We start from the raw sequence: 26,100 nt of genomic DNA on the forward strand, positions 1-26,100 counted from the left end.
TAATAAAGCCACAAGACCAATGCCAAGTTCACCACAATAACAAGATGAAAGAACAAATTGGAAATGATGAAAATATTCCAAGGATTGGACATTTGGTAGAGTCACTGAGGTGTCTCAATTCAAATATAAAATTGTGAAGATATTGGTAGAAAGATTTACAGTATGGCAGTCACCAAAAACCAATGGAATATTATTCTGCAAGGATTTTTTGATGCGGAGAATGGTGTAAGTAAAATATTTTTTGAGTTGATATAAATAGTGATAATTTTAGACTCTTGTGACATAAGCCAATCATGTTCATGAAAGGATAACTGCCTTCACCATGTTCTATGAGCTTTAAATGTTCGAGCACTTCTGGTTTATATTTTTGTGATAATTCATGACCATTTGAAATTTTAAAATATCAAAACATTATTTGTATTAATGCAGCGATGTCTTGCATTATGATGGAATTTGTTTTTTTGTGCATCATTCAGTAGAAAAATTACACTCTGTGGCTACTTTATTAGGTACAGGAGTGACTACTAAAATGGCCACAGAAGTGGAACACGGTATGACCATCTGTGCTGCTGTAGCCCATCCACTTCAAGGTTCGATGAGATCTGCTTTCAGAGATGCTCTGCTGCTCACCACTGTTGTAACACATGGTTATTTGAGTTACTATTGTTTTTCTGTCAGCCTGTATCTGTCTGGCCACTCTCCTCAAATTTCTCTCAATAACAAGGGATTTTCACCCACAGAACTTCTACACACTGGATGATTCTTGCTTTTCGCACCATTTTCTGTAAACTCTAGAGGCTGTTGTGTGGGAGATCATCAGCTTCTGAAATAATCAAACCACACTGTTTGTCATCAACAATCATTCCATAGTCAAAGTCACTTAAATCACATTTCTTCCACACTCTGATGTTTGGTCTGAACCTCTTGACCATGCCGACATGATTTTATCAATCGAGTTGCTGCCTCATGATTGGCTGATTAAATATTTGCATTAACAAGCCAGGGTACCTAATAAAATGGCCAGAGTATAAATTATACTTGTTTCTATTTTTGTACTCCGAATGAAAACAAAACTGATTCCAGTTCAATTAAGAAACATTTATTCTGTAAATTAACTTACAAGAAGTATGTTGCTTAAGTGTGGCTGAAATCTCACACAAGATAATAGTGCCACTGATTTACTTTTAAGAGAAATCAGCCCCGACCTTGGCCTGTTTCCACAAGACTCTTGTATAGCACAACTTAGGAACTTGCACAAAGTTATGTCTTATGTTCACTTACTGAGCTAGTGCCCACTTTTAAAACACTTTATGAAAAAATAGTTAACAGAACATTTTAAGCACACAGGCAACTATACATCTGTGCATACCTTGGTTAAATGGTTTTCTTTTTAACATACAAACCACTTAAATATAATTTTACTGGGCAAGTAACAACCTTCCACAAGGTATCACAGTCTGTACCAACTAGTGATTCTATACAATGATTTGTTAAATAATTCCATAATAAATATTTAATGTACCGGTTGCAATGAAAATAAAGTTTCGTTTTTTTACAGGTGATACTTTAATTAAAAATACATGCAGTTGCTTGGATATTTTCCCCATTATCCAAAGTGTTACAGCCACTTGTACAGTACCAGGAACAGTACACTTCCATTGTAAATAACAATTGTAATAAAACATAACTATATCATTATGCAATAAGAAGAACGTTTTCACTTCATCCACTGGAATCATTCAAGCCAAGGGCTCTTTGAAACATGATGATTCCTTAAAAGTCATTATTCTAACAAAAGTTTAACAAAGATACTAAAGAACAATGTTGATATCATAATATTTGAGCTTCTGCTTGAAAGATTGTTGAGTTCCTATATTTAAGCTGTATCCAAAACAACAAATACCTAATAAAAGCTGCACATCTTTCTATCCATATGGATCTAGTAATAAATAACAAAACACCTTCCTGTAGCAAATCAGTAGGATTGTACAGGTTTATACACCACTTGAGGGAGGAAAAGATTGTAAAACACGGTTGTATTGGACACTTCCATTCATTAGTTAATGTAAAAAGACATTGGTACAAAGCCTGCACCACATGATTAAAGGCATATTTTATATATATCTTAATAGTTTTGAAGTACTAGCTATGTAAGCTTACAAAAAAGGATGCAGTCTTTAATCACTTAAAAAACATTTTCTTCAAAGGCATATATCAATATGCTAAGGCTACAATAAGTATAAAAAATCTATGATATAAATCATTGTCAGTTATCAATTACTGTCCACTTTACATTCCGTGAGAAAAATCTATTATTTGTATTATATGTGGTGTATATGTGGATGTATTCAGATACACTTTGTGTGTAATTTCCATAAAGGCTACATGGTTTTATTATCTATGTGATCCCTTTGAAGATACTTCTGGAATTAAAAGTGTCATTTACTGTCAACCAATTAATCATTGAAACCTCAGTAACATTTTAACACATAAAAAGTGGCAAAATTCATATTAACTGTTAGATATGCAAGTTCCATCTAGAGCAGTAGTCAGGAAAGAAATTCTAAATTGTTCATTACAGACTATGGCTATACAGCAAAAGCTAACTGAAAATTTATCATTTGATCAATATATGAATGGTGTTCAATATGGGAGAAAATGCATTCACAGTTCATTGAAATAGCAACATAGCAAGTACTTTTTATCCACAAGGCTCAGGCTATGCCCATGTGCTTTTGATTAGGATGTAAAAATATCTTATTCATGCAAAGATGTTTAACTATTGGCAACATTTTAATTCATTTTACAGCTGAATGGCACATTAAAATGGCTGTATTTGTTATTAGAAAGTAGAGATATTCTTTAACTCTCTTGAAAGGATTGTCTTTCAGCAGGCTTCTGGGGTAAATATTCACTCTTTATACGCTCTAGTGGGTGATGTTCCCTTGTAGAAGATGTTCCTTGTGTTTTCCGGGCTGTTTCCTCTTTCGGGTATTAAAATGATGTTAGCTTTCCGCCTGAGGGTTGAGTCCCGACTGGAGGACACGGAGTGCGTCTCAGAGGTAGCTTCGCCTCCTTCCACTGGTGTTACCCTAATGGTGGTGATTCCATGGTGATGGTGCTCGCCAATGTCTGGATTGGTTTTCTTTCTGTCGGATGAGGCAAAGCTATCTTTCAGTGAATCACTGCTCTCAGAGTCCCTGTTGAGGTCATTTAACTCAAATGCTTGGCGGAGACTACTCTTCTCACTGGCCTTCCACTTCCATGAACCACTTTCCTCACTGCCTGAAGGTACATGCACCAGGGGTCTGTTGTTCTCTGGGTGAGCTTCCACCCTTACAATATTAGTAGGCTCATGGTCGGTTAAAGCTTTGTACCTTATAGATCCAGTGCAGCTTACTGTACTACTATCTGTGCTCTTTGGACTGCTCTGCAACATTCCTTGCTGCTTGGACATGGCAATAACTTGCATAATTCTTGGCTGGGTGCTTGCCCTACCAACTCCACTCTTCTCAGCTACCTTCAGCCACTTTGATCTTGCCGAACTGGCTTTTGGAGAGGTACTTATGTTCTCCTGTGTTTCCTCGGGTATGTGGACGAGCTGCGAAGAACCAGGCCGTGACTGCATGCAGACTCGTGCTCCACCACCCATGTTACTGGTGTTGTTGCTTCCTGGAATAGTACCAGCTTGCATCTTCAGATACTGAGTGAGTTGGGATTGTTGGTCTCCATTGAGTCCTACCCCTGCTGGCTCTGAGCTGGATCGCATCTCAATGGACTTCGGTGGTGAGTGACCTGTCTCTGTCTCCATAACCTGCAGGGACAGTTTCCGACTTTCATTCTTGGATTTCCACTGTGACAGGAGTTGTTTAGATCGGGCCGAGTCCATTGATGCGTGAATTGATGCATTCCTTCTCGCGGCCTCATCCATTGATGATGTGTGGACACGAGGCAGAGTATTACTGAAGGTCACCATGTTCTCCTTTGCCATTGGACTGCGAGGGGTAATGACCTCAACGTCAGCACTTGTTCTCTTCAGGTTAGTAAGGGAGCTGGACTCCCTGTGGTTTCGATTCAGTATACTTTCAGAATGGTGTGAGGAAATTCCATCAATGCTACTGGGAGTTTTTCCTTGGAGCTGTCTGCTGCTTTCCTGGCTGAGGTCTGTCAGTGACCTCAAAGGTTCTCTGTGATAGGTTTGGTGGGATAAACCGTCATCACTAGGCTGGAAATTACTTACAGCATAAAGACCCTAGAAAAAAAACAAAAAATACACATTAAACCTTACCATCTAGAAATTTAAATCCTGTCAACATTGCTAAATGCTCCTCATAGATGCAACTATACATCATATCCGGCTTCTGAAATTCAGGGTTATTTAATTCATGACGTCATTCAATAAAAGTAACAATACATTGTGGCTTTACCATAGAAAAATCATCCCATGGGGCTTCAAGAGAAAATAATAGGAGAGTTAATATAGATTTCAAAGAGCATCAAAATGGAAGAGAATAGGCAGACAGAGAAACATGGAGAAGGAATTACAGATCCTTAAGTCAAATTAACTGAAGCATGACCATAGTCTTGTGAATTCACAGTAAATGGCAATGTGCAAGTAGAGTCAAGTGGAAGCATTATTCAACGTTGGAGAGCTGGTGAAGATGATAACAATAGGAAGGTGTGAGAAAGCAGAGGGAATTGCAAAAAGGAGATAATTATAGAATCAAGAGACATAATTTTGAGTTCAAGAGCCACACATAACATTGCAGCTCTATAAATCTCTGATTAGACCACACTTGGATTATTGTGTTCACTTCTGGCCGCCTCATTAAAAGAAGGATGTGCAAGCTTTAGAGAAGGCGCTGAGCAGATTTACCAGGATACTGCCTGGATTAGAGTTCGTGCCTTAGGCGGAAAGGTTGAGCGAGCTAGGGCTTTTTTCTTTGGAGAGAAGAAGGACGTGAGGTAACTTTATAGAGGTGTACAAGATGATATGAGGCATGTGGACAGTTAAAGAATTTTTCCCTGGGCAGAAATGGATAATACAGGGGAACATAACTTTAAGGTATTGGGAGGAAAATACAGTGGGCCTGTCAGAGGCACCTCTTTTTATACAGAGTGGTAGGTGAGTGGAACACATTTTTGAATGTCATTTAAAGTCAAATACATTAGGGAAATTTAAGAGACTTCAAGATAGGCACATGGATGAAAGAAAAATGGAGAGCTATGTGGGAGGAAAGGGTTAAGTTTATCTCTGAGTAGGTTAAGTGGTGGGCACAAAATCATGGGTCAGAGGGCCTGTACTGTGCTGCACTATTCTATGTTTCATGAAAAAAACATAGATCATGGAGTCACGGTGATGACTGAGCAGGAGTTTGTTCAAGGTAGAATGCAGAGAACAGATAACTGGATGAATTTAAATCCATGGAGACAGAAAGGCTGAAAGTTGACCAAGTAGGCAATAATGTAGTTAAACCCTTAAGCAACAAAAGCACCAATTGTGAACAATGGCCTACTGTACCTCTGATGGACAACAGTGATTACAATTTCTAAATGCTTCATTGGCTGCAAAGTGCTTGGATGCAACCTGAGATCAAGAAAGTTAATTTTTAATTCCAAAGTGCAATTCATTTGAGAGATCATACAATTCTTTCTCACACCCCAATGGATTCTTGCTTATGGTCTAAACAGCTGATTTGACAGTTACATAGAATTTACTTCTATTATCCTTTCCTCGGGCAATCCATTCCAGATAACATCTCCTCACTGCACAACTTTTCTTTTAACAAATTTTAGCTTTTTATTTGCATGTTATGGTTGAATTGAATTTTGTTTTCAATTTAAATGTATTTTTTATGCCTCATGTTTTCCTATTGGTAGGCAGCAAATCAGTTTTACATTTCAATGAAACTGGTGTCTGTCTGCCAGTGCTGCCTCTGCACTGCTCCCCCTGGGCCTGATGAACAGCAAACATAGCAATGATCCTGTTTTGTTCCATGTACCACGTGACGCCCGGAAAGTAGGTCAAGCCCTAGGTTAACAGGAATTGCTGAGCAGCTGTTTGTTCAACCCACCTTATATCCAATTGGAATGGGCATTAAAGCTTTATCCAGATATGCAGCATAAGTATTTTATGATGGTGAACTTCATAGCCTTGAGGAGATTTTCTCCATGTCTAACCAAGTATCACTTAGAGACATCAGAAACTATTGGAAGATATGTCATTTTAATTTGAAGCACAGGGAAAATCAATATAAACAGTTTTAATCCTTTATTATTAAGTAGAAATTGGTGAATATTCCAGTGAATGTGAAAACACATTGGTTTTAGTGAAGCCTTAGCTTTCTATACTTTTCTTTGAATCTCCTGCTACAAAATACACCAGTAACTATGATGGATTTTATAGCAGCTTTTCCAACAATAACCCTGTATCAAAGGACAGATCTGTCTCTCCAAAATTGAGCTGGACAAACTAGCCCATAAAATGTCAGTCAGGATATTATAACACACAGCAGACTGCCTGGCTGAAGTGTCAAATATCAAAGCACTTAGGAGTCACTCAATAAATTACAAATCCTTTAAGGAGTTTGTGTGCTGAGTTGGAATAAATACTCCATGTATCAATTTCGATTTAATAAATAAAATGTTGGCTATAATTGTCAGAAATATGAATATTGCCATATAGATCTTAACAAATATGCTACTTAAGACCATAAGATATAGGAGCAGAATTGTGGTCATTTGGCCCATCGAGTCTGTTTCGCCATTTCATCATGGCAGACCTATTTTCCCTCTCAGCCCCAATCTTCTGCCTTCTCCCTGTATCCCATCATGCCCTGAGTAATCAAGAACCTAACAACTTCTGCCTCCACAGCCACCTGTGGCAACAAATTCCACAGGTTCACCAATCTCTACCTAAAGAAAGTCCTCCTATTTCTCATTTTAAAAGCATACGGTATATGTGGAAATTCAACCTTAATCATCAAGTTCAATGTGCTCTTTAGAAAAGAGCAATCTCAATAACTCAGGACACAGATCAGAAAAGCTAAGAGGCAGACTGCAGTGTGAAGTAAAAACAGAAATTACAGGAAAAATTCAATAGGCCAGGCAGCATGATTGGCAACATTCAATATTTTAGGGATGTGATCCTTTTGTCAGAATGTTAAAACATTGGCAGTTTCTCTTTCCACAGATGCTGCCTGACCTGCTAAGTTTTCCTAACATTTTCTGCTTTAATTTCAGATTTCCAGTATTTGGAGATTTTGCTTTGATATTCAGACTACAACTGATGTTTCAGCTACATGGTGCACTTAGCCCAATTTGTCAAGACTAAATGTCTACAAATTAAAGTCAACTAATTCAACTAAATGTAGTATTAGACATGGAGCTAACACCCTAACATTAATAACGTAAGATTTGGACACAACAATATTTATACACTATAAGTTTGATTATGCAATAATTGGTAGTTTCTCATTAATTTTCAATACTTATTTAGGATTTTGATAATTGGTGTGGCCTAAAGATGTGGGTGTGTTGCAAAAGTGAAATTTTTTTGGGACTATTCCATGGAGAGAGCTTGGAAGACGACACCTCACAAGGATCTGAGTACCACCTAGCACAGGAACAGTTTCATCCAGCAAATGCAGATTGTCTGATCCAGGTATGTCCCTGTTTGTTGCAAACAGAACTGTATCATCATTAGCAGTACAATTTATGTCAATCATCATATACCTTTACACAGCAAATTCATAATGGGTCTGACAACGTGTTTACAATCAGAATTATTAATTCTATTTCCCTTTCTGTAGGTGTTACCAACATTGTCTGCATTTTTATTTCAGCCTTCATGGCTCTAACTGAAGATTCTCAGTCTTCTGAGTCAAACAAAAACTTGTTGAGAGCATTAGGGTATCATCTTCATAACTTCCTCTAAGGTGAGTCACTTACCAAATAGACAGCGATTCCTCCTCCTATCATAAATCCACAGTAAACATCTATCGGATGATTCTTGTACTGGATAATACGAGTTAAACCAGAGATGACTGCACATATGATAAAGGTGAAGACCAGGAGCGGCTTGAGGAGTTTGGAAGAGTCAGTCAGTGTTGCATTAAAATACATCTAAATAATATGAAAACAGAAAAAAAACTAATTCAGCTGTGAAATTACTGAACAAACCATCCTCTATTCTCAACAAAAATTATGTATTCCTGTGTAATTAAATATATAAATTGTTAATATTTTAGCAGTCTCATTACACTGCATACAAGAGGAACAGAACTTACAGCACTGAATGAGTTCACCTAGATATCTTCAGCTGCTTTTCTATCATTGCAATTTGTTGTAATGCTTTTGCTTCATATAAGTGTATATCTGATACTATTTTACATACACAGCTTCTGGCTGTCTTGCCAACATTTGATAGAGTACATTTTATTCTATGGGTCATGTCAAAATTGTCTTCTAAAATTATTTTAATGATGATCATATGCCTGCACTATTTATTATCAATTCACAATTAAATAGAACTGATTTTTAATTATGTACTCTCTCAAAGGTTTAAATGATGTTGATAATTTCATAAATAATTGTAGGTAATATTGTTAAGCCTAGCAGTCCCATTCTGGGGAAGTTCACCATAATGGTGACCTTTGTGTCTTTTCTATTTATCTATTCTCTTCTTATCACAGAAGGTGCAGAACTCATCTAATCTAACTTTGGGTAATTAACATCTATATATTCAGCTTAATGTTATTGGTTGTTTATTCAGCATTTCTTTGCAAAAACTTAGAATCAAATTTGATTCCATTTTTGTCATAACAACTTCTATACCCAAACACAAAATACATCTAGACACTTTAATCTTCCTGTTTCTTCACTCTTGCTATTTAGCATTTGTTTCTGTTACTCAAACTGTATCATAATAATACATGAATAGCATCCATCTTCTTCCCCTGTGCTACCTGGTAAATTGCCCATGAATCTACATCTAGACATATGGAAACTGAATCATATTTGGAATTATTTTATTATTGGTTTGTTATTGTCACATTTAGTGAGATACAGTGAAAAGCTTGTCTTTCATACTGTTCGAACAAATCAAATTAATACTCATTGAGGTAGAGCAAACTAAAACTATAACAGAATGCAGTGTAAAGTGTTACAACTGTGGTAAAAGTGCAGTGCAGGTAAACAATAAGGTACAAGAGCATGACGAGGTACATTGTTAAATCAAGAGTCCATCTTAGTGTACTAAGGAACCAATCAATAACAGAGTGGTAGAAGCTGCTCTTGAACCTAGTGGCATGTGCCTTCATAAAATCAGATGTTAAACATGCGATTACTTGTCCACTGACTGCAATCATTTTCAAGTGTCCTTGATAGTTTTTTCAGCAATTAATGCTAGTATTGGATAAATATTTGACTATCCCAATTTTTCCACAATGGAAGTTTAGGATCTTTTTCTTTCCAAGACTGCTTTCATCCCTGAAATTTCAGACAGAGCCAAAAGTCCATGTGTTTATGTACTCTAACCATACTTCAAGTCTCCAGGGCCAATTACACAGTTCTGAAAAGTTAAAGAAACTTCTGTTGGTACAAATTGGTATTGAATGATTAAATATAGTCAGGAAAACCATACGAGGACCTTCAAATCAGCATTAACTACTGTGGCCTCTTGCTAGTTGACCTTCAGATGTTGTATAAATCGCACGAGCACAAGTGGTACAATTAAAGGGGAGGCAAGTTAAGAGGAGATTTAATGGAGGAGTTCCAAACTATTTAAGATTTTGATAGTGTGAAATTATTTCCATTAGCAGAACTCTTGCTTACCAGGGGCAACTGGAAGTGAGGTGAGGATTTGTCTTAATGAATCATGGTGCTTCTCCACATTAATTATCAAAAGGCTTTAGCACCTGAATAGAATATGGTGCAGACTGATTGGGAGTGAGCAGTTTTTTGGAATATTGGTATCATTGGCTACCTCTAATTTGTTGCTACCTCTAATTTTTCTTGTAAACCATCTGCTTAAACCATTCTAATCCTGGTAAAGATTCTCCCACATTGTTACTAAATAAGGAGTTGCAACAAAGATGAAGGAATGTCAATACATGTCTAAGTGAAGAAATGGTGCAGCCTAGAAGGAAACGTGAAAGTGCTGGTATTCCCAGGTACCTAATGCTCATGCTGTTCTTGATGATGGAAGTTGTGGGTTTGTGAGGTTCTTTCGGTTGAGGGTAGAGGACACAAACTCAATTTTACACTCTAGTGGCAGTGGAAGGAAATATTTATGGTGCTGGGTGAGGTATCAGCCAACCAGGCTGCTTTGTCCCCAATAGTGTCAAGCCTTTTAAATATTGTGTGGGTGTACCCATCCAGGCAAGTCTGACCCATGCCTTATAGATGGTGGAAGAGTGGTGATTCATTCTCCACAGGATACCCAATCTCTGATCTGCTCCTGTGGCCACAGTATTTATGTACTTGGTCTAGCTGGGTGTTTGGTCAATGCTGACCCTAGGATAGGAAGGATAGGTGGCTTCAAGTTGGTAATGGCTTTGAATATCAAAGGAAGACTTTCAGCATACCTTTGATCAAAGCGTGGCTTTTATTTGCCTCTGTCTGAATGTTGTCATAATGCCATAATTGGCCAAATGGTCACTGTCTTTCTTGTATCATCTATAATAAACAGCAGTAGTACTGATGTGGAGAATCAAGGGGCACAAGATTCAACAAGGTTATAAAGGGAATATGCTTGCTAATGAGTAATTATTTCCCTTGGACTAGTGTTAATTCTGTATTCTCCAAGCTTGGAGCGGGGTCAGTCTTGAGGAGGAAGGAATTGTAATATACAGAAGGCAAGTGTCTTTCAGGCTAGTACTTATTCAATGTGACCTGTTGGTTTCTACCAACTGTAGAGTTCGGAGGATTTTTTTTTTGGGAGCATTTTTATTGAGTCTGATATTTTATTGAACCCTTCATAGTGGGGAATGGGTGTGATCAATCTGGAGATGGAAGAGGCATAATGATTCCAACTTCATAGCACATGACAGGAAGGTGAACTACTTATTCAATATCTGCCTATTCGTTTTTTTTTAAATATGGGTTGTAATTCTTTCAATTTGCACAGCAATCTGCGAGTGAGGCAAGCAATTAATGTTCACAAGCAGATTAAGATCTTATTCACACGTTACAATTAGGTTATGTTTCTTTCATTTCAAACCAAGCAAGGCAGTACCAGTTACTTACTGAAACATATACAGCTGCAAAGGCTGCAAGTGTGGCATGCTGTGATGGAAAGGATTTCCTGCAAAGAGAAAATAAAATACTCCTGACGTCTTACATATTCATGTACATATGAACATGCTTATGATTTAGGAACAAGAATGGGTTACATTTCCCTTTAAGCCTTCTCTGCCAATTAATAAGACCATGGCTGTCTGATGTATGCCCAGCTCTGCGTTTTCATTTGCATACTTGTTTATCAAGCACATATCTACCTTTGCCTTGTAGAATCTACTTTCAATGACCATTGAGAAAGTTTTAAACACTTGCGAACCTTTGAGGAAATGTTGTCTCTCATCTCTGCGTTAAATGGGTAACCAGTAATTAAATAGTGACCCCCCCCCCACTCCCAGTTCTAGATTTTACCACAAGAAACATCCTCTCCACATTCAACCTGTCAAGACCCATCTGGATCTTACATGTTTCAGTTGAGTCTCCTCTTCTTCTTCTAAACTCCAACAGATACAAACAAAAGAATTCTTCATAAAATAACTGACATATACTAGGGTATGAGTGTAGTAAACTTCTGAATTGGTCCCCATGCACTAATGTCCTCACTGAATCACTGTAATCCACCCCAAGCAATAAAACCTCAATATTATGATAACTTACCTAATTATGCACTGTACCTTCTGAGAATCATACATTAAGACATGCAGCTTCCTCTGCATTTCAGAGCATTTCAACCTCTCCATTTAAATAACATGCCTTGCTTTTATTTAATTTTCCTACCAAAATGGACAATTTAATTTTCAGCTCCAATTGCCACTTCTTTGCTGACTCACTTAATCCCCCTATATCCCCTTGTAGTTTCCTTAAATTCTCCTGACAATTTATTATCCTGCTAATCTTTGAGTAGGCAGTTAGGATTGCAATCACTCCTTCATTACTTTCATTCAAGTAATTTATATCTTGACAATTAGAGAAAGAATATATATCTTCCCTCCATTTCCTGAGATTTATCAGTCTCAACAACTTACTTAGCACCACTCCCTAATGGTTAAAGATTTCCCGAGCTGACCCTCCAAATCTCTCAATTGTATTTCCCAATTAACAACTATTTCTGGATATTACTTGCATCCTCTGTACAGGGGCAAAACTGATACAACATACTTGTTTAATTCATTGGCCATTTCCTTGTACTCCATTAATTTCCCCAGACACACTCTCTACGGGATTGACACCACTGTTTCTTTTAAGCTGCGCAAGTGTGCATCCGCCCAGTAACTAAGATGTTCCCCGCACGTAGCCTTTGCTGCTCTGCAACTGGAATTTTCTCCCATATAAAGTCAATATAACTTTGAAATTATGTTAATAGAACTTTGAAAAGTATGTTAATATAATTTTGAAATCTATCTCAATTGTGAAATTTCTTGTAATTAATTGTGTTAATGAATATAATCCATAAATTTTCTAAATAATAAATGTACCAGAACCTTTACTTTATTTTAGAGCTTCAGCATATTTACATTGTCAGTGTTTCAAGTTACAACACTGTTACAAATTGTAACAATAAGCAAGAATGGAAGTCGGTAGCTCATTGTTAATAAACTGCTGGCCCGCTGAATGCAGATGCCATCTAGTCAAAACATTTTACTTTTGCCATTGTGACTGTCAGTTGTATTTACTGCCTGACATCATTTACTATGATCTGAGTTGTGGTTTGTGTTTGTTTGATGTGCCTATTACAAAAAAAAAGATCTTTTAAAGCGCCACGGTTTTCAAGATGGGTAAAAATGTCCTGCTCAGAACAATTGCTGGCCCGAGCAGCTGTAAAAAAAAAATTGATGAAACATTGATTGGCACTCTATTTTAAAAATATCAATGGAAACTCCTGCAATCTGCTATTATAGTTTCATTTAGAAAGTTAAGAGTGGTTGAAACAATTTATTCTTCAGGGATAAGTTGTTTTTTTAGCTACATTGTGTTTGCCCAGTGTGGTCCAAACATTTAACTGTGCAGTAGCCTAAGAAGAAACAATTACTTAATTGCTGCATAAAATGCCAGCACTAACTTAATAAAGTTTAATTAATTTATCTAATATTAACCTGATATATTGGATTATGTACATTTTTATAATGTATGTGTATATTTTACATAAACTTAACTACTAATTAAAAAACAGATTATTTTCTTAAGAAGCAACTTCATAAATTCTGAAGAACATAGGAAATAAACAAATGATTCTTTGGTTAGTTGTAAATTATGTAGGGCATATTTTTTCGATGACAATAAACTTATCATTTTCTGTGACAATTAATTATTTTTTGCAACTTGAAAAATATAATATGATTTACTAAAGATGCTAATAATATTTTACCATTACATGTAGAGTTTATTGATCATTAATTTAAAGATAATACACAGTTTTCACACTGTGCATCTTTATTAGCAATTAATATGACATTGAAAAAATCTCTAACAAGAAACAAAATAATGATTAAAATATTTTCAATCATGCCATTATTGTTGAATTTGTAGGTTTCCTTCTACTTGGAGTAGCAATGTGAAATAGCTAAAGTCTGGATTTAAGATAGTATCTGGTTCAATGATTCTATTACAGAACCTTATGTTTGTCTATTTTAAATATTGGATTTTGAACAATGACCAATACTTTTTAACTACAATATTCTGAAAGGTCAATGCTAAAAAATATCATGACTGCAAAATAATTGTGACACAGCAATGTCCGGTTGAAAGAATATATGGGCATAATAATTATGTACATTGTGTCACTTTAAAATAAGCTATTATTCTTGCCTCTAAACTATTCTCTAAATTTTGCCTTTAATTACATAATCAGGAAAGAACATTTCACCAACCCATCAAGAGAATTCTGGTTGGTATCTGAATAATCTTAATCTAATCAAACTATAGATTTCTTTCAGAGGCAAAGTAATTGATATTACTTTTGGGATGGTGTGACTTGGCATCCATAAAATACATCCACAGTAAATTATAGCTAAAAAATAAATTTATTTATTCCATACATTCTTAAGATTTAATTAATTTACTCTATAAGAAAATAACCTGTGTCTTTTTAGTTAGTATTGGTTAAGTTATGAAAAATGTATGTATGCATTATAAAAAATGCAAATATACCAATTCATCGTTAGTACATCAATTAATTAAACTTTATCCTCAAGTTTTGAATCAATGAAAAATTGCTCATCTTGAAACTGTAAAATTCCTATTTATCAAGCCAGGCTTCTTTAATTTCAAATATTGTGTATTAAGCAAGGAAAGAGATACCAATGGTGAGAATGGTCTATTTTCCTGTACTGTAGCTTTTGAACAATGCACAATGATTTTCACTTATTCCTGCATACAGCACAGAAGGAGGCCACACAGCCATTTATCTATGCCAGCTCTCATAAAAATTGAATCATTCCCATTCCTCCACCTGCTTCCCTCTAATCTGCTCTCTTTCACATGCCTGTAATTCGCCTGATTTTCCTGCCACCCACCTAGAGCACGAATAAGTAATTTCGATACCAGTTTGCAGTAGTCAATTATCTTTACCATGGAAGCACTGTGCTAACAATGATAGCAATTCACAACAACATCTCAAGACCATTGCAAACATGAAAATTAGGAACACAAAATATATATCTGTGTTCCATCAACATTATTGTGCATAAATCCTGGAACTCCTTGGCCAATAGGTGTGTGGGAGAGCCATCACCAGGAGTGCTTCAGCATAAGGTAGCTCACCAGCACCTCCTTGTAAATTGGTAAACTGGTAATGGCCAAGAAAGTGCCCAGTGCCTCTCCTGCATTAGGAAATTCAATTAAATTTGACACGTACTCACATAGATTTTTATACTGTAGATGCACTATAGAAACTATCCTGCCTGAGCCCACTAGAATCTGCAGAGAGTCATGCCACAGCTCAGCACATCAAAAGGACTAAGTTCCCTCTCACTGCCTGAGTAAAGCAGTTAACATAACCAAAGACCCTTCCCACCCCAGGCATTCTCTCTTCACTGCCCTCTCATTGAGTAGAAGATACAAAAGCCAAATGTCACGGTCCGGTCGGTTGACTCCTCATTTCAGTTAATTTCCTTTCCCCCGTGTTCCACTGGGCTCCTTGATTAGAGCACCTGATCCTCATTCGAACCGGCAGCACAAAACTCCAGCTTACATCTACTCGCTGCTGGTTCGTCACTGTTGCCAGTGCGGCTGTGCTTGTCCCGGGGCCGCCGAAAATCGTGGACTCTAAGTTGCTTCGGTGCCTGTGGCTGTTTAATGAATTCAGTCGTTTTCGTGTCCTGCTGAGTTGCCAGCCGTTTTACCGCTACTCTGAGTCAAGATGCAAATTCTGTCATTTTCATGTCTGGCTGAGATTTGCTGGGCGATTGCCGCCACTCCGAACCAAGATACAAATGGACTGTCATTGTTTGTTTTTTGTCGTCTTGTTTCCAGCTGAGTAGGTTTGCCGTTACTCCGAGTTGGGAATTCTGTCTCTTGGTGTCCAGCTGAGTGATTGCCAGCCGTTTGCCGCTTCATGAGCTACTCCGTGTCAAGGTATGGGTTGTCTGTTGTTGTTTGGTTTGGCTGTCTCGGTTCCAGCTGAGAAGGTCTAGCCATTTGCCGCTACTCCAAGTTGGGTATTCTGTCTCTCCATGTCAGAGTCCAAGTTCAAGTCCAGGCTCTGGGTCCAAGTCCTAGTCCAAGTCCAGGCTCCAAGTCCAAGTCCAAGTCCAGGCTCCGTGTCCGAGTCCACGTCCAAGTCCAGGCTCCACGTCCAAATCGAAGTCCAAGCCAAGGCTCCTGTTTGTTGTCCCGCATCCTCATCCGCGTAAGCATTCTATCCTCGCTCCTCAGCTTTCCTGGCAACTATTAACAAATACACTTCTGTTAATGCTACTTACGTGTCTGTGTCCTGCTCTCGGGTCCGCTCCCAGTCACCCATTGTAACACCAAAAGGAATGTACCAGCAGGCTCGAGGATAGTTTCCATCTCACTGTTATAAGACTATTGACAGACCTCTTGCATGATAAAATGGACTCTTTATCTCACAATCGATCTCATCATGGCCTTGCACCTTATTGTCTGCTTTTCACTGTACCTCAGTACATGAGACAATAATAAAGCAATGTACCACTTTACCAGTATAGTATCTCAGATTGTGCTCCCATCTCTGCAGACTCTGTGCTTGATCTCACAGCATTCAGTATGAATATAAATACTGAGCCAATGGTAGTGTAATTGCCGTTGGAGAAATATGGATATAACATCCTACAACTATTAAAAATTTAGCAATTTATGTGAATGATTGGAGTATGGGGACCAAATTTAATATTTCCAGCTTTGTTGACTGCACGAAAGATTGCCTCTATGACTCTCAGTAGTATTGTGAAAAGAGTGGAGGATGCAAAGAGCCTGCAGGGAATATAGACCCACTGAGTGAGTGGGAGTGGGCAAGAACATGCTAGATGCAATATAATATGAACAAATTGTGAAGTTATCCAAATTAATGAAATTTTAAATGATGAGAAATTTGGTGATGTTGATGTTCAAAGATACCCGTTGATTACAACAGATGAATACCTTGTATACAAATCACTGACAGATGATGTGCAGGTGGAACAATTGATTAGGATTGCAAGTGACACGCAAGGCTTTATTACGTGAAGGGTTGATGCAGGGATAAAGATATCTAGGTACAATTATTAAAAAGGTCTTGTTGAAACTATACTTGGAATACTGCGAACAGTTTTGATTCCTTGAAGAAAACAAAAAGGATATACATGTCACAGAAGTAGTGAGGGAAGATTGATCAGATTGTTTCCAGACATGAATGGATATGGAGAGAAGGCAGGAGCTTGGGGCTGAGAGGAAAATTGGATTAGCCATGCTGAAATGGTGAAGCACATTTGATGGGCCAAATGGCCTAAATCTGCTCCTATATCTTATGGTCTTATGGACGTGGTAAGTTTGTCAGATGAGAAGAGACTCAGTAGACCAAGTCCATATTCTCTAGCATTTAATATAATGAGAGGAGATCTCATAGAAACTAATGAAATTCACACACAGCTTGCCAAAATGCACTGCTTGGTTTTATCTCCTCCCCAAGATCAACGAGCCTGACTGTTCCAGATAGACCCATAGTTTCTGCCTGCTCCTGCCCCACTGAACTTGTATCTGCCTACCTGGACACCATTTTGTCACCCATAGTTCAGTCCCTCCCCACCTACATCCGGGATACATCCTATGCCCTCCACCTCTTCAATAACTTCCAGTTCCCTGGTCCCAACCGCTTCATTTTCACTCTGGATATCCAATCCTTATACACTTCCATTCCCCACCAAGATGGCCTCAAAGCCCTCCACTCTGGATGATAGACCTCACCAGTTCCCCACCACCACTACCCTCCTCCGGTTGGTGGAACTGGTACTCACACTTAATAACGTCTCTTTTGGCTCTTCTCACTTTCTTCAGACCAAGGGTGTAACTATGGGCACTCGCATGGGCCCCAGCTATGCCTGCCTCTTCATTGGTTATGTGGAACATTCTATGCTCCAAACCTATACTGGTACTGCTCCCCAACTTTTCCTTCGCTACATTGACGACTACATTGGTGCTGCTTCCGGTACCCATGCTGAGCTCGTCAATTTAATCGAATTCAAACTTCCACCCAGCCCTCAAATTCACTTGGTCCATCTCGTACACTTCTCTCCTCTTTCTCGATCTCTTGGTCTCCATCTCTGGAGACAGACTGCCCACTGACTCTCATAACTACCTCAACTATACCTCTTCCCACCCTGCAACAGGCAAAAATGCCATTCCCTATTCCCAGTTCCTCCATCTCCGCCGCATCTGCTCCCAGGATGAGGCTTTCCGTTCCAGGACATCTCAAATGTCCTCTTTCTTTAAGGATCATGGTTTCCCTTTTGCCATCATCAATGATTCAAGTACAGCTTTTGGCCAAACCATTACCTATTGCCAATTTTGAACCAGTGAGAAACTTTTCCCTCAAAGAATTTAAGGTGAATTTTGGGGAGTAGGTGCTTCTCAAAGTCCAACCCTACATCCCCATCGTGAGAGATAGAAACAGGTAAGGCTGGTCAACAGACTTCTGGTGAAGCTGTATCGGCCACTCCCCTGTAGATACAATGGATTACAGAAACATTGATGAACTCCAACCATACCATCAACTTTGGATGATGGAAACAAGAGGTCATCAATGGCCTATGATCCACTGGGAGCTAAGGGCCCAAGAAGTAGAAGTGGGAGGAGAAGACAGGGCTGCCCTTCGTTATTCATCCTTCTCTATTCATAATCCTCTGCTCCTCTGAATCCCTGCTATTAAAATTTTTACAACAATTCTTGAGTAAAAGTTATCATTCTACTTTAAAAATGAAATACATTCCACCAGTTATTGAATTGTTCCAGCTAATTTAGCTTAACAAATGCTAAGATTAATAAATTTTTAGAACTTATTCTGCACTCTATCTCTCCAGAGCCTCATTCTCAATATATATATATATATATTTTGCATTATTCTGGCCTAAACTGTTCTTCTCCAATTTATACAGCCTATGCAATCCTGTAACTGCCAATATCCTCTCTATTACATTGTTTATAATCTTTCCCTATTAACATTTCCTCTTAATAATAACTGTACATAAAACCTGTTTTTTTTTAACCAGATTCTCATTTGCCTCATCTAATGTATCTTCTTTTGTGAAATGACTATTCTCTTCATGCCTTGGGATGAATTGAGTATTAAAGTTGCAATAAAGTATAACTTATCGCTGAAAAAGCATGATGGGAAACCAGGAATGTGTCTATTTTGAAACAATCATGCCTCAGACAGGAACAAATTAGTTAAATATGGAGAGTAGCTCCCTCCAGACAGCAATGACTATGTCCTATTGCTAATTACAGAGCATCTTCTAATGTAGCAGCATGATGTTCCATTTCCTAGATGAGCATGTCAATATGATCTCTTCTCTTTTACAGTAGAATCAGACGGAATCTGTGTCTGGTTTAATTTTTTAAAAGTAGAAAAGTATATGTAAAGATGGAAAAGAATTAAAATATGATCAACAAATGGTAATCCCTGGTATTGTTCATGTTTAATGGAAACAAAATGTAATTGCTGTCTGGATCTTAATTGTGATTAGCGTGGTCAGGTCGTACATCTTCATTATCAAACTGAGATTCTTGCAGGTTCTGATTAATGTTCCCCTTCACTATTCAGAAGACATCTGGTCATGCCAAGTCTCCAGAATTTTGGGGACTTTACAAACTGCAGTTAAGATGCCAAATGCAGAGAGATGCTAAGACAGAGCAGTGTGCATTCTGTTAACCAGGGGTTCTTCCTCCTCTGGTATATCTGAACAGATTATTAGCCTTCAGACAGCCAGCAGGGGCTAAATTGTTGTCTCATATTTCTCTGCCCTGGAGACATTAGAACCCACTGTTACACTTGCAAGTGTCTCGTTCGCTGAACTAAGTGAACTCTCTACTGGTTGGAGACAGAACAAAGTATTCGCTCATATGGATAACTTGGCTATTATTGATTAAAGTCACATGATTATTGATACTGCTGGTCTTTAACATTTAAGGAGAAACATGGTCCTTAACATTAGAGAAAGAGTAAACAACATTTCATCAGTGTAAGTTGTTCCCATCCGGTAGAGTAAGAACCGATGCACTCTCTCTACTTCATGGTATTCTTCCCAATATACTTAAGTAGCATCATTTGCATATTTAACTGCACTGGCACTGATACAGGGCTGAATTAGGAACACTGGACTGTCAAACACCACTGTTAACCAACAAACAATCTGCTGGGAAACTCAGAGGGACAAGCAGCATCTGTGAAGGGAAAACAATTTGCTGATGTTTCAATCACAAACAAGAGAAATTCTGCAGATGGTGTCATTCAACGTGTATACTGCTAAACGAGACAATGTTCCTCTGGGACCAAGATGGAAAACACAGAACATAGTCATATACAGCACATAAACTAATATTAACAGATTTAAAAAGTGCCCTGTAGACGTACATGTTGACATAAAGAGCATATACAACATTTTTTTTTAAAACAGTATAATGCTAATAGTGCTGTCATAACTTGTGCATGGGTAGTAGCAGGATCTACCACAAATCTCACATCCTGAGGGAAGAAGCTGTTACCCAGCCTAACAGTCCTTACTCTTATACACTGTGGTACTTTCTGCCTGCTGGTAGAAGGTCAAAGAGATTGTGGGACAGATGGGAAGGGTCCTTGACAATGCTGAGGGCTCTGCAAACATGGGTTGAATCCCTGCATCTAGAATGTAACAAGATGGTTCTGCAGGAGGAAGGATTGAAAGGAATGCATTTTGTCTCCATACTTGATGTCATGAATGAAGTAGGCAGTCACTTGGAAACAAGCCTTTATCAGTATGATCAGTAACTTCATCCTGTCATAGTCCCATTATTTAGAGAAATAATATTACTTGCACTTAATTACTGTCTAAAAGGGTTGATTGCATTTTAACAGTGACGAAGTGTCACATTTAGAAATGAATAAATGTTGTTGCAATTAAATCATAATCTTCTTCAGTAGTTATCGTGTATAGAATTGTTGACATTACTCAGTTCCAGCTTTAATAGCAACAGATGAGCACCAAGTCAACTTTTTTTCTCTTTTTTTTCAGTTTTGATAATTAAAATTTTAACTGCATTCAAATACTTGGCATGAAGATTTCCTCTCAGTTTCATGACTACATTGCTACCACTAATTATGACTAATTTTGCAAATGAAAAAGGAAATTTGCAAGTGACAGAGTCATTGTTACATTCTTACTGTTTGCATCAAGGCAAAATTCAGGCTCTATTCAAATCATTTCAAGCTACTGCTAGCTAAGTTTATCATGTCTTGTTTGCCTTGAACATATGTTGAATAAGCACCACCCGTGGTTGTCGCTCTGCGCTTTCTAATTTAGTAAGTCAGTGGAAATGATTGTGGAGACGAAGGTACACTTCACATTCTGTACTCCTCAATCATTAATGAACAGGAACAAAATTCTTCACCACTTTTTTTGAGCTTTGGTGTCAGAAGCTGATACTGTTATAATCTTTCTACAGATTCTTTCCTCATACTGCCAGTTAGTTTATGTAAATGGAACAGCCTGGCACACATCTTAATGAAATGAAACATAGTTGTTTCCAATACTGACATCTACCCTTATGGACAATGGCTTCCAATAAGTTGTATTAATCATTCTTCCTGGAGATATTGTTCATTTTGTACACTTGATGGAATGGCAATCTATCCTTCCGGCTCAGTGAGGATAACAACTTACAGTAGAAATTTTCTTCATGGACATTTGACATATAATAATGATTGTTCAGAACTAATTTGACAATGACATTGATTTTAATGTCTCAAGACAGGAGAGGAATAAAAATGAAATGTAGATGCCTGACATTTAGAGATTTTCCTGGCCACCACTGCTACGGGCTTCAGTGCAGCCAGAGTAAAGAAAATATTCAGATTGTTTTATAGACCACATTCCCCAAAATACAAAATAGTTCTGACTTGAATTTACCTAAGTGAGTTACAACTATTGAAAAAGAACAGTGGGGAATTTCTCAATATACAGTACTTGAGAGCTCTCCTGAGAGAAGGGTAAGGTCATTTTTATTATAGAAAACCTTGCAATGAACCTATCTAAGTGTGTTTTAATACTTTAATAACCATGAAGTGAAAGATGCCTTATTCTTGTGCATTAATTTTGAAATGAGGCAACCAGTGGTGTATAATATTCTTATATCAAGCACAGAGAAAATAAGCAGCTTCTTGATAGATAAAATAAAATGTGAATTCTAACCTGCCAGCGTTAATGATAGAAGGATCAGATCCTGTGCAGATATCTTCCACAACGTATGGATTTTCTTCACAGGAGGTATTTAGCGATGTATAATTAGGCTTACACACTGTAAGAAAATATGGGGCATGGTACCCGGTTGACAGCTGAATAATGTCAGTGATGAGAGCAGTGGCACAAAGGCCAAACACATGAACTCCTAGAACACTCAAGAGAAATCAAAAATAATTAGCATGAGCATTTTAATCTCCTGGTGCTAACTCAAAATCATTTTGCACATTTGTCTTTACCCAAAATAGCAGTGAATTAATGGCAATAATATCAAAGATACCGAAATACCACTTGGAAACATTATTAGTCCAAACAGAGAGAATTTAAGAGTTGATATTAAATTGTGCAAAGTAGACATATACCTGCTTCTATACAATTTTACTGCAATATTTTATGTTAAGCCAGATATATTTTCTTCTACAATTTTTCTTATTAAAGGTAATAATTGGAATTGCGACATTCTGTGTAAACTCAGCTAAATAGTTAAAATATATTACACACAAAGGACGTTTTTACATATTTTTTACATAGTTTATTTTCATTAAGAATTCCAGCAAAAATAAGAAACACAACTAAAGAATTAGAAAATGATTACTTTTACTTATTTACATCAGTTTGGTGCAGAAAGTTTCTCCATTAAATAATTTTCCCCATTTCTCATTTTCTTCTTTAAACACTAGAAAAAGCACAATACTTTGAGCATATTGCTCACTGTAAAATATGCCTGCTAAAATAGGAATAGATTTTGAACAACACATTTGTATGACAAATAACATTTTATTGAAAAAAAAAGAAAAACTAAATTGGATTTGAGCCCAAATGAAAAGTGTTATTTATTTGCATTAATTAATATTTAATGCTAGGATAATCACAAGAAGAAAATAGTCAATTTCCTTACTTTTTTTTGTTTAGGATGTTGTAAGTCATTTATACATTTCAGATGTTTACAATCCTGTATACTGCACTGAGAAAAATTTCAAAGAACATTCAGCAAACATTGTGATCTCTGTGTATCTGTGTTGTTACACTCAAACTATACCCTGGGACACAATATAATGCTTTAGTGCAGCAGATTTAAACAACATGGATAACTATTCATAGCATGATAAGTTTCACTTTCATGAAAAGTTTTTAGAATATTTGAATTGGGCTCTTAAATCTAGATGTATGTTAAAGGAAATGTTTCCAAGTATAAAATTAATAGATTTAAATGTACGTTCTGTAACTCGGCACAGAATAGATGGGTCTATAAGTCTATAGCAATTAAAATTATTTTACTTGATCCTGGAGAATGCTTCCAAAATTTTGAATTCGGGTAGAAACTTGTATTAAATAATTATAGCTATGCTATGTAATTTACTTCCAAACTTTGATTCTATTTATGATAATAAAACTAAACATGATTTGGCCATGGAATCCTGTGTACTTTCTTCAGTATTCTTAAGATGATAACTGACTCAGACACAAAGGTTCTTGGGAAACTGAAAGGTCTGAAGGTAGATAAGTTACCTAGACCACATGGAGTACACCCCAGAGTTCTGAAAGAGGTGGGTGAAGAGATCATGGAAGCATTAGTAATGATCTTTCAAGAATCACTAGATTCTGGAATGGTTCCAGAGGACTGAAAAACTACAAATGTCACTCCATTGTTCAAGAAGGGAGAGAGGCAGAAGAAAGGAAACTACAGGCCAATCTATCTGACCTCAATGGGTAGGAAGATGTTGGAGTCGAATATTAAGGATGAGTTCTCAGGGTACTTGGAGGCACATGATAAAATAGGCCATAGTCAGTATGGTTTCTTCAAGGCAAAATCTTGCCTGACAAATCTGTTGGAGTCTTTGAAGAAGATTCTTCAAGCAAGATGGGCAAAGGAGAATTGGTTGATGTTGCATACTTGGATTTTCAAAAGACTTTTGACATGGTGCCACACGTGAGGCTGCTTATCAATCTACCACCCCGTGGTATCACAGGAAAGATCCTAGCATGGATAAAGCAGTGGCTGATTGGCAGGAGGCAAAGAGTGGGAATAAAGGGAGCCTTTTCTGACTGGCTGCTGGTGACTAGTAGTGTTGCACAGGGATCGGTGTTGGGACCAATACTTTTTTATTTTATACGTCAATGATTTGGATGATGGAATTGATGGCTTTGTTGTAAAGTTTGCAGACGATATGAAGATAGGTAGAGGGGAAGGTAGTTTTTAAGAAGCAGAGAGGCTACAGAAAGACTTAAGTTAGGAGAATGGGCAAAGAAATTACAGATGGAATACAGTGTTAGGAAATGGGTATGGTCATGCACTTTGATAGAAGAAATAAAAGTGTAGACTAGTTTCTAAATGGAGAGAAAATATAAAAAAATCTGAGGGGCAAAGGGACTTGGGAGTCCTTGTGAAGGATTCCCTAAATTCAATTTGCAGGTTGAGGAATTTGTAGTGAGGAAGGCAAATACAATGTTAGCATTCATTTCAATAGGATTAGAACATAATAGCAAGGATGTAATGTTGAAAATTTATAAAACGTTCATAAGGCCTCACTTGGAGTACTGTGAGCAGGTTTGGGACCCTTATCTTAGAAAGGATATGCTGAAACTGGAGAGGGTTCAAAGGTGGTTAACAAAAATGATTCCAGGATTGAATGGCTTGTCATGTGAAGAGCATTTGATGGCTGTACGCCTATATTCACTGGAATTCAGAAGAATGAGGGGTGGCCTCATTGAAACCTATCAAATGGTGAAAGGCCTTGATAGTGGATGTGGAGAGGATGTTAAATATGATAGGACAGTCTAAGACCAGAGGGCACAGCCTCAGATAGAGGGTTGCCCTTTTAGAATGGAGATGAAGAGGAATTTCTTTTGCCAGAGAGTGGTGAATCTGTGGAATTCTTTGCCACAGGCAGCTGTGGAGGCAAAGTCTTTATGTATATTTATGGCAGAGGTTGATAGATTCTTGATTGGTCAGGACATGAAGGGATGCATGGAGAAGGCAGGAGTCTGGAGATTGGGGCTGAGAGGAGAATTGGATTACCTATGATGAAATGGTGGAGCAGACCTGATGGGCCAAATAACCTAATTCTGCTCCAATATCTTATGGTCTAATGGGGCTTAAGATTTTTTTTGTTTTCCAAATACCTTAGAGTCCAAAAGACTACTTGATAGCAGCTTTGCATCCACAGCTCTCAGAAATGGAGAATTCCAATCATTTAAGCCGCATTAAAATTACTTCTCATTCTTCCAAACTCCAATGACTACAGATTCTCCCTTAAACTCATCTTTGTGGGCAATTCCCTCATACCTGGAATCATTCTACTGAATTCATGATGCACTAACTTCAAGACAAATATAGGACCATAAGACAGGACCATAGGCCATTCAGCCAATTGAGCTGCCTACATAGATACTGTATATATATCCATCTTTAATTATGGAGATGGAATCTATACCCAACACTTCAAACCCTTCTTAATTCTTTGCTATACTGTATGCTTACTTTCTACATCTCATAAGGCAGCATGCTGGTATCACTGTACACTTTGACATTAATAGTTTCTCACCATTACAAAACCCCCAAGAGGACCACAACTTTGTAGTAGGGTTTGGAGCCTTGCATACCTCAATGACCCAGAGAGCTATGTTGGGTGGAGCAGGGCTTTATGCTTTTGCTCTTGGTAGGATCACCCATGCCAAACAGGTCAAAGGGTAGAGGTCAGACTAATAGTGGGCCACTGGTCCTCCTGGTTCAGGGGTTCAGCTCAGGGCTAACAACCCTGATTGACAAAACAAAATTGTTATGGAAACAGCAAGTTTCCTTCTACACCTGAGCACAATGGTATACCTGAGTCTGCACTCAGTACTTGCATGACTAACAGTGATAAAGACCAAGAGGAACCCACTGACATAATGAAGGAAGCCCTGAACACCACCAGAGATGGAGGACCTTCATTGC

General features: G+C 37.7%; 1 protein-coding gene across 2 annotated transcripts in view; it reads right to left on the reverse strand.

Annotated features, from left to right (window-relative positions):
* Nucleotides 1-1,084: 1,084 nt before the first annotated feature.
* Nucleotides 1,085-26,100, reverse strand: part of LOC134354985 (phospholipid phosphatase-related protein type 4-like) — an 89,612-nt gene continuing 64,596 nt past the window's right edge. Inside the window, exons 6-9 of one of the 2 annotated variants that reach the window (XM_063064580.1) lie at nt 22,116-22,311; nt 11,248-11,305; nt 7,951-8,124; nt 1,085-4,252 (exon numbers count right to left, since the gene is read on the reverse strand). In XM_063064580.1, coding sequence (XP_062920650.1) covers nt 2,912-4,252; nt 7,951-8,124; nt 11,248-11,305; nt 22,116-22,311 — 1,769 coding nt within the window. In that variant the 3' untranslated portion in view covers nt 1,085-2,911. The remainder of the gene's footprint in view (nt 4,253-7,950; nt 8,125-11,247; nt 11,306-22,115; nt 22,312-26,100) is intronic. The other variant, XM_063064581.1, reaches the window with a different exon arrangement.

This window comes from Mobula hypostoma, chromosome 12 (assembly GCF_963921235.1).
Source record: "Mobula hypostoma chromosome 12, sMobHyp1.1, whole genome shotgun sequence".
NCBI classification, from domain to species: domain Eukaryota; kingdom Metazoa; phylum Chordata; class Chondrichthyes; order Myliobatiformes; family Myliobatidae; genus Mobula; species Mobula hypostoma.